The sequence below is a fragment of the Euprymna scolopes genome, chromosome 3 (genome assembly GCF_053919585.1).
Source record: "Euprymna scolopes isolate OS-2025 chromosome 3, ASM5391958v1, whole genome shotgun sequence".
NCBI classification, from domain to species: domain Eukaryota; kingdom Metazoa; phylum Mollusca; class Cephalopoda; order Sepiida; family Sepiolidae; genus Euprymna; species Euprymna scolopes.
In genome coordinates this window covers 56,510,352-56,520,866 of record NC_136484.1, presented here as the reverse complement: position 1 = coordinate 56,520,866, position 10,515 = coordinate 56,510,352, and the positions used below count along the sequence as shown (strand labels likewise).

The window sequence follows — 10,515 nt, the reverse complement described above, 5'->3', positions numbered from 1 at the left end:
TGAAACTTTTGATTAGAAAATTATGACTTAATTTTAAAAGATAAATATCAAGTATTATGGTTTATTTGTGCTACTAGAACATAGGAAAGCATCACTTTTTGCACATGCCCCTGTCATATCAAAGAACTGAAAGAAACATTAAAATGGAACACATCCAGTCTTTGATTTGTGCTGACTGTTAAAAGGATCACACAAAAATTATTCAAAAGATATTTTACTTTTCTTTTTAGTAATAATTGATCTTTCTAATTTTCTAAAATTAGATAAAAAATTTTTTTTAGATAGGCCAAAAATATAAGTTTGTCTTCCCAGGGAACATTAAGAGTTTTTAAAAGTTATAGATTTGTGCTTAAAAAATTCTAAATGTTCCTTTTTTTATGTCATCAAATTATCTTTTCTAAAATAGATAAATGTGATAACCAAAAAACTTAAAAAGAAAAATAAATTATAAAAATTTACAAAAAACAAAACAAAACAAAAAACGCATCACAGAAAGGTTTCCTAATCAATGCCAAGTATTTTTCTTTTTTTTTTGTAACTTTTTAATTCTTTACCTCTTTATGACGAAGGTGCGTTTGAAAATTCATGTTTCTTCCTCTGGTTTTCAAACAAATGAATGTAAATATATACTTTTGACTCTAAAATTTAATTCTAAAAAAAAAAAAATTAAAAAATAAATTGACAATTTAAATGTTTAAAAATCAGTTGCAAAGTTTTAACATTCAAAAAGATATTGATGCAGCCATTCTTTTTTTAATTTGTTGATAGTCGATTAAAATGGCCGACGATTTTATTATGAATGCTCAATATTTGAAAGTAATATTTGGAGTGAATTAAAATCTAAAGGCAAAAAAAGTCAAATATTATGGTTCATTTATGCTCTTAAACCTAAGGAAAACATGAATTTTCAAATGTACTGTGCTCGTTGCATCAAGGAATCTTTTTTTTTTTTTTCTTATTTTAATTATGAAAAGCAAATTAATATGAAGATTTTGAAAAATATAGATAATTTTCTACATTTTCAAACATGTAGCAATATTAATGAGCTTTTAGTGTGAGACATTTGATGAAAAGTGTTCTTTTACAGACAATGACCAACTTGTTTTTATCATAGTGATAATAAGGATCACCATAATAATAATAATAATAATAATAAAAAATTATAGATCTTTTAACAAAAAAGCAGTCAAATAGATACTTTGCTGAGATTTTTTATATATATATATATATATATATATATATATATAAACCAACATTGCCTCTCTGGTAAATATGATGGAAATAAAAAAAAATTTTTTAAAGGCGACTGTTGTAATCACACTCAATGGTGATAATGGTGGTCATGAAGGCAGTTCAAAAAAATAAAAAATAAAATAAATTGGAGAAAGGGAAGTCATTTTGATCAGATGTATGTTGTAAAGAATGTCTATTGACATCCACAGCAAAAAATAACTCACTCAAGAATGCATTTATCATATATGTGCACATACACACACATATACTATTGCCATGGATCCCCAATCCATCTCTTTCTATTTTTTTTTTTTTTTTCTGCTGTGACAGGTTATGATGACTATCATCATCATCACCACATGCTGTAGTCAAATTCATCGCTGGCAAACACTAAGAAGTAACCAAGGATTGTGATGAACACAATTACGTTCCCGACAAGAATCAAGCTGCATGCTCCCCATGTGATCTGGAAAAAAAAATAAAAGTCAAATATAAAAATAAATTTTATGAAAATGTCTACTTCATAACATGAATAAAGAGAAATGCATAGTTCTCTTACCTGTAGTACCTGTTTACTTGCATCCTCATGAGCCCAGTCATAAAATATGCTTAGACTGCCCAGCATTGCCAGTAGTAAACTATGTTTAAATATGACATTTTGATTAATGCATATTTATATATTTATATATATATTATATATTTATTATTATATTATATTGAACCCAATATATAGTAATGATTTAAAAAGTTTAAAAAAAAAAAGAAAAAAAAAAAGAAAAAAAAAAAAAAGAAAAAAAAAAATGACTTGTGCGCCACCACAGAGAATCGAAACCTAAATGTTTAGCTTACGATTTACTTTTTCCTTTGACGTTGATACCTGAGCTATGAAGAGATGTTTGCTACAAGACTAAAAGTTAAAACATGAACCAATAGTTAATCCCTTATTCATACATGTTAGTAACACCGTTGTTCAGCTTTTACCTGGAAAATTCCAATTTTTATAATTTTCACACTTTTACACAGATTTTCCCTGGCTAAAACCAAAATATAAAAGTTTGCATAGGTTCGAATACCCTATATATATGAAGTTCCATGTCTGTAGACCAAAAATTGACAGGAGTTTAGTAGACAAAATTTTTTTAACAAATATATATATACGCATACATAAAGAAAGAGGTTTGTGTTTACTATAACCTTGTTACACAAATATAAATCATGTAGAATATTTGCATGAATATAATTACATGCAATAGTTAATTAAAGATGATCATCCCATGAGAAAACCGAAAAAACTAATAGAGAATTAATTAAAATGAATGTTTAAAAGAATACGCAAATTTGCTAGATCTCTTGCAGATAAATGCAATTCCACAATCCATATATAACAAAGATGTATTTTCTTTTTAAATAAATAGAAAAAAAAGGGTTTTTAATATGAATATCATCAATGCACAAAAAAAAAAAAAAATGATAGTATAGATATGTGTGTGTGTGATAAAAAAAAAAAATCAGCCGATATCAATTTAAAATGGAAAAGAATAAACAAAATGCTCAATGATTCATTTGTTCAGTGGGTTTAATTCAAACGACTTTTTTCAAATGTGAAGTATATCACTTTAGCTTCCAGTTAGTGTCGAGCATTCAGGTTAGAAATATGGATCGTTTTGTCACCTTCTTATCGTAGTTATTCAATTTATAAATTAGTTGTGATTAATTGTGAGAACAAATAGATCATTGAGCATTTTGTTTCTTCCTTTCCATTTTATATATATACTAGTTGTACCCTGCCACACGTTGATGTGGCTCGATTTGGTGTAATGGAAAAATCTAGTAAAAAGAGAAAATGCATGCTTTTTATATTCTTAGTAGAGCAATCCACTCCAAAAAGTGAAAAAAAAAAAAAAAAAAAAAAAAAAAATGGTACTCTTGCAGAATTTGATCTGGATCCTCGGGAGTTTCCGTCAATCATGGCTTGGGCTCGACCAACAATCAGTTGATTAAGCCGAACACTGTTAAAATGTTGAAACGCTAAATCCAGTTTTTTTTTTGTTTGTTTTTTTGTATTCAAAAATGTGAGTTTTTATTTAATATTGGGGGGAGGGGGGATTACTATACACAGATACGAAAAAGTTGTCCAAAAGTAAATAAATGAAAGCAAAGGTAAGGTAAATTACGTTTCTACATAACTGGATAATTTTTTAGTGTTTTTATTTAATGTAAACTGTTTAATCGGCTCAAAAATACAGCGTTTATCAATATATTTGAAAAAGACAAATGGTCGCAGACTGTTGAATACGTTAAGTTTGAGAAAATAAGTTAAAAACCAAAAAACTATACAAAATAGTGTCAGAAACCCACTGAATATATGTTATCGTAACATAGGCTGACATATTCGGTAGGTTTCTGACAGTATTTTGTATAGTTTTTTAGTTTTAACTCATTTTCCCAAACTTAACATAATCAACAGTGTCCGCCACCATTTGTATTTTTCAAACACACCGATAAACACTGTTTTTCGAGCTGACTAAACGTTACATTAAATAAAAAGGGTTTGTATTACTAAACACATATGAAAAAGTTGTCGAAAAATAGATATATAACAAATGTTATCAAAGGCAAGATAAGTTAATTTTCTACCTAACTGGATAAGATTTTAGTGTTTTTATTTAATGTAAAATGTTTAATTGGTTTGAAAACATACAGCGTTTATCAGTACATCTGAAAAATACAAATAGCGGCAGACTATGTTGAACACAGTAAGTTTGGGAAAATGAGTTAAAACTAAAACCTATACTAATATACTGTTAGGAACTCACTCAATATATGTTACCGTGACTTAGGCTGACATATATTCAGTGGTTTTTTAAACAGTATTTTGTATAGTTTTTTTTAGTTTTAACTCATTTTCCCAAACTTAACATGTTTAACACAGAGTCTGCCGCCATTTGTAATTTTCAAATATAGTGGTAAACGCTGTGTTTTTCAAGCCGAATAAACATTTTACATTAAATAAAAACACTAAAATATTATCCAGTTAGGTAGAAAAGCAACTTATCTTGCCTTTGAAAACATTTACTTGTTATATATTTGTTTTTGTTGACAACTTTTTCAAATCTTTGTGCAAGTACAAACCCGAAAGGGGTATATTTTTCTGTCTATTTTTATTTTTGGTACCACACTATTTAAAAATAGTTTTTCCAAGTTAAATTTAAATTTCAAAATATCTTTTTTTTTTGGGGGGGGGGGGTATTTTTTTTTTTACATTAGGTCTACCTCCACAATTTTCTTTAAAATGACTACTTTTACGCTGAATAAGAAAATCTCATTTAAAATTTGCAGAGGCAAGTAGTTTTGAAGATATAAAAACCTATACTATGCACTATAATTCATTGGCGGCCATGAATAAACACCCCCAACCTTCCCATATTAAGAACGACTTTCGGAATAAATACCTCTAACCTCCCCATGTTCAAAACGGCTTTTGGAATAAATACTACCATTCTCCCCATATTAAAAACAGCTTTCGGAATAAACACCCCCAACCTACCCATGTAAAAAATTGTGGACGTGGACCTAATGTGAAAATTGAAAGCACAGAAGAGTTACAAAACACCATCCCCTCTTCATGGTAAGAATGGCTGAAACAATAGCGGTTTTCTTGGTAGGAACTTTTCTGTATTTCACCTAACAATTTCTTTAATAAAGAATAAGCATTCATATTTTCTTATATAAAAACAACTTCTGTAAAAAAAGAAAAAGAAAAAAGTGTATTTTCAATTTTGTTAAAAAAAGTTTTCTTGAAAAAAAAAACAAAACAACAAAACAAACAAACTTTAACCTAACAATTTACGTTAAAATAAAGCAAAAACAATCGAATCTTAATCGGACCTTATTGCCAAATAGGCTCCGGCTACAATATTAAACGCACCGTCCGCATTGTTTTTTTTTTTTCAATTTAAATTCAACTTTCACAATATCTTTTTTTTTATAATTTCATATCTTTTTTTAATAATAAATTGTTAGTTGAAAGTACAGAATAGTTACAAGTTAATGGTTTCTTATAAATTAACATTCTATAATATGCATTTTTAATTTTCTCATATACGCAATATTTTTTGTCAATGGTAATATTAATTAAAGTGATTTAGTAGTAATAAAGGATGACGTTTATAAACTTTCTTTAAATATCAGTAATTTCCAGGGGAGGCAATTTACATAAAAACTGCTGGTTTAAATTTTACGGGATTAGTAAAACATTTGATGATGATGATGATGATGTGATGCTGACAACTGACACTACACTGTGATCCTAACCAAAAAAACGTTTTTATGAATAGGTATTTTTTAAATGAAGAAAAACAAAAAACCTAATTAAATTAGAAATCTATTAGTGTATCATTTTTTAATAGGGGGTGGAGTGATTAGTATAATATTGATTATGTCATCAGACTCCTCCCAGTAATTATCTTATCCTTTTTAAGTAAGTGGGAGAATCTTCCCAGGTATTGGATCTGTGAGAAAGAGGAAAATGTAGTATCTGTTTTGTTGACATGAGACCATCTTCTCAGAGACTACCTTTTATTTTTTGCTGTCATGATATTATACTAACATGCATTACCTTCTCCTTTTATGAGGTGATACTCCCAGTTATTAACTCTTTTGGAGGAGGTAGTGTAGTATCTGTTCTATTATACCATCCTACCTAGTATTACATTCTGTTTTTTTTTTTTTTTGGAGAGAAGTGGAGAACAGTGTAGTATATGTTTTTGGGTAGGGGGGGGTAGTCTTGTATATTTTCATTAGTCAAAACACATTTCTCCCAGGCATTACCTTCTCCTCTTTGAGGAAGTATAGTATATGTTCATTCCTCATGATAACATAATTCCAGAATTACTTTCTCCATTTTGAAGGAAGGGGATAGTGTAGTATCTGTTTTGTTGTTAGGATATCGTTTTAGGCATTACCTACCCCTGTTTTTTTTTTGTAGGGGGTAGTGTTCATTCATTAGGATACCATCCTCTAAGGTTAACAAGAACATTAGATTGGAGAGAGGATATATTTGCTAATCTATATATAAAATGAATTTTGTCTGGCTGTTATAGAAATTAGTTACAAAATCCAAATTAGTTTCAATTGGGATCAAATTTTCCAACAGAATTCAACTTTCTCTCTGATTTCATCTAGAGTCAGTAAGGATCAATTATCAATTTCCACTATTGCTTACTAGGGATACAATTGAAATAAAACACCTGTACTAAGATCAAGCATCTTGAGTAAAATTTTATTTTGTGATATTTTGCATTCATGTCAGTCACCTATAAACAATAAAAACAAGGTTTTACTTTATTTTAGAAAAAAAATAAATAAAAATGCTTATCTGGGGTTACGGATTTTCCATCCACTTTTGCTGGTATGGTATATATGTTGAACTAGGATTAAAAAAAATTAAATTTCTAAAATGCTTATTTCTATGATTTAAAATAGATAAAAGCAAAATATTTTTTTAACACAAACTACTCAAGGTTTATTCAAACATTTTTGATTTTTATTAGGCAAATGTTCTGTATTTCATATTGTCAGCCTGCAAGCATTGCCAAAAGTAACTTACCGTATTTACATGTGCTAATACTATGGGCAACCCAAGAGCTGAGATCACAATGCCTGTAGTAAGAAAGATTCCCAATTCTGTACAGGCACTGCTTGTAGAATCAAAATTATTTGATGCTCGCCGTGATATCACTGTGGGAAGTGGGGATAAAATGTAGAAGATCACCACAAACATTGGCCACCAATTGCTGAAATGTGATGAGAGAAACAAGTTGTAAAATGTAAAAAAAATATATACATTGATATCGTTCAGGGGAATGATTTATTTGTGCAGTTGGAAATGCCGTTTGCAATGATTTTGGGTAAATATTATAACACAACATTGGATGTTTTGTTTTTAGTTAAGGAAAGTTCTAATAAAATAACATTTCTCCTTTTCTTAACAGTACCACAATCTAATCATACCGAACCAAGCTTCATTTACGCTCTCCTCATGTGAATGTGTGTGTGTGTCGGGCTTATGTGTAACTTTACATTGCTATTAGAGTATAAAAGAATCAAAACTTTAACATGAGCCATTAAGTAACAAGATTGTCGTTTTGCACTTATGTTGTACATAATTATTTAAGTGTCTCTCACGCAGTTTGGTTTGTATTCTAATTTGTGGGAAAACCTAGCTCAAAACATATGTTCTCAGCATACTGCAAGCAACAAAAATGTCACGATTGCTGAATCTGCCTGCATTGAGGAATGCAAGAGGAAATGTGTAGAATACAATGTGTTTCCATCCCCTGGTTACAGTATTTGCCCCACCTTAGTGTTATTTATAATGTTATTTGATTATATACATGTATATATATTTTGTGACTAATTTTTAATGCTATATCTCGGGGTTATACTGTAGTTGAAAAGATAGAGCATTCAGAACCTCTACTGCAGAATCATCCCATAGGTACTCTATATACAGGTGATATTTCAAACATCATCACATAATTGAAGCTACCAGGTGAGAGAGGTAGATGGAAACTTTGGCTGCCACATCATCGCTGCAACTACAGAGATGACGAGCTGGTTCTATCAACAAAGCAGATTACAGACAAACCATACAGACTGAAGAACACCTCACAGCACATTGCATTCTAACTTTTTTCTTGGCTCAGTTTTGTAGTGCTATGCTCTCAATAATTTGACCGACACACATTTTAAACAACAACGCAATTATTTTTGCGCTCATAAAAATACTCTAACTCTTCAGTTTAAATAACATTATCATTTAAAAGTTGTTTTATATCATTAGTGTTATTATCATGTTATTTGCGTTTTGGTTTAGATTTTATTGTGATGTAGTGTAAACATGTGATTACGATTCACATATATCTAAGGAGAGCGAAACTAGTTGGATTTAGTTGAAAATGCAAGTTGGAATGCGAATGCTTAGCAGTTTACTTATCAATTCACCGATTGCTGCTACTTGACATGGACTTCTATTATTGTACCTCACGGAATAAATCTATTCATATTTTATATCTTTGTATTATTTTCTACTTAATAATACAAATTTATCAAGTACAATACTGGGATTTGACTTTTTCCAACTAAAATTTGCATGATGGATTACAGTTTTCAACATTTTCTAATAGAGATGGATTTTATGACTCCGACCTAAACCATTCTAGACCAACATTCTTCCATATAATAATAATCATTGGGATATTATACAATCAAATTTGTGTAAACTAAATCTGAGATTATGGCATTAATTTAAACAAAAAAGCAGTAATAAATAATAGAAAAGAACCCAATCTAAGAAATGAGTAGGTACTTACTTGAAAGCAGGAAGAGCACATCCTAACACTACAAAGGTAATACCAACAGCTGCAGCAAAGGCAAGTCCTATCAAACTAAAAAGATAAAAATAATTGCAATATTATCATTTTTAGAGAAATTTCAACAGAAAATAATATTCAAATATAAGTTAGTGCATTCAGTAGCCTGGACCCAGCAAACTGAGAAAATTCAGAAATGGCAGATAAGTAAGGAGAAAAAAAAAGCAGCTATGTAGAACTAAAAAGGAGAGTTTGGATTTAAAAGTTTGGGTTAGAGAGCTTTCCAGTTGAGAGCAATTTGGTCCCACATATCAAAATATGAGTCCTGCACATGAAAAACAAATCTCAAAATTTCTACCAAAATTGAAGCACATAGTTACCAATAAAGGAAATTCATTAAAAAAAAAAAAAACTTTTAATCATGAAATATAAAAAAATACTCATTTAAATCACGAAATAAAAAAATTCATAACAAATATAAATTTATGATGAAATACTTTATCATATAACATTACTAATAGTAAAAAGTAAGTAATGATAATAAAAAGATGATTATTATATTATTATTATTTAAAAAGAAAAAAATAATGCCACCAGCATTGATTGGTACCACATAAGTGGTTGTGAATGGTTGAGGAGTTTATTATATAAAATTACAAAAGTGAATCTTGATATGTGCAGATAAGCTATGACCCAGAAAATGTCAGTCTATGCAAAGCTGACCTAGATAACGCCTGAAGGTTATGAAAGCTCAAAGACATTGCAACACTAAATGGAAGAATAAAAGAAATGAATAGGGTCAAAATGAACCCGTTTTATGTCAATGTTGAGTCTACATTCATGCCGAACACTACAACTTGGCAAAAATGATCATTATAAAGGCATGTATGTGCTTGTCTTCATATTATGTAAAGCAATATCCATAATTAACTCCTTACATCAAGTGGCTTCATATTTTGTTTAGAGCCAATTTCATAAAAAAATATGACCAAAAATATGATACTATATATTTTAAATATGGACAACTAATTAAAAAAAATAATGTAATTTTATGCATTCTTTTCTGTAAAAAAAAAGTTAGAACTTCATAAATCATGAGAAAATAATTTTCATTAAGTCTAATATATATATATATATATATATATAAATAAAAGCTATTGTAAAAATAAAAAATAAAACTGGTTTGATGCTATTTTTGATTAACAGATCAGATTCTTTCAAATAAATTTATGAAAAATCAAATAATCCTGCAGAAAAGATAAAATACTAGTAAATAGTTAGTTGGATCATTACTTAATGAAATCTGACTAAGAAATTGTTACATTTTAAAATGTAATGAACATCATTATTTTTATTTCATTTTAATAAGATTGACATGTCAATCAGTTCTCATCACTAAATTGTTTACCGATTATCTCCCTTTAACAAGTATAGCGACTTAAAATACCAGCTATTTTTGTTATGTATATCTTGTCTTATGATGATGTCATTAGAGACCAATACATTTCCAAAGCAGCAACAAATATTCTGACATGCATGATTAAAATAACGCAAAATAAAAAATAAAAAATTAAATTAAAGAATTTAGATAATTTGATACAAAGTTTAAGACAAAAATTAGCTTTAAGCATCTTCATTAGATATTTTTGTGGCAATGTACGATTACTGGCGCTCATAGAATATAATCCAGAAGCAACAAAAGTTAATGCAAATATATTCATATTTTATAAGGGAATTTCTGAAAAATGTAATTTTTATTAAAATTTTCTTAATGAAATTAGTACTTATTTATGCAAAAAGTGTAAATTGATTTTATTTCTCAATGAAATTATTTTTAAAACACGTTAGTACTATTAGTCAAGTTCAAACCGGAAAATAATTTTTTGAAAGGGAGAGTGTATGCTACCCA

At 28.8% G+C, this 10,515-nt stretch overlaps 1 protein-coding gene across 1 annotated transcript; it reads right to left on the bottom strand.

Moving 5' to 3' along the window:
• Positions 1-1,393: 1,393 nt before the first annotated feature.
• On the bottom strand, positions 1,394-8,677 carry LOC145255576 (leptin receptor overlapping transcript-like 1). Its single transcript, XM_080114043.1, has 3 exons — positions 8,607-8,677; positions 6,842-7,028; positions 1,394-1,699 (listed from the first exon to the last, which is right to left on the bottom strand). Exons 2-3 carry the CDS (start codon positions 7,013-7,015, stop codon positions 1,586-1,588), a joined length of 288 nt encoding a protein of 95 aa, XP_079970169.1. The 5' UTR covers positions 7,016-7,028; positions 8,607-8,677; the 3' UTR covers positions 1,394-1,585.
• Between the last annotated feature and the right edge of the window lie 1,838 nt (positions 8,678-10,515).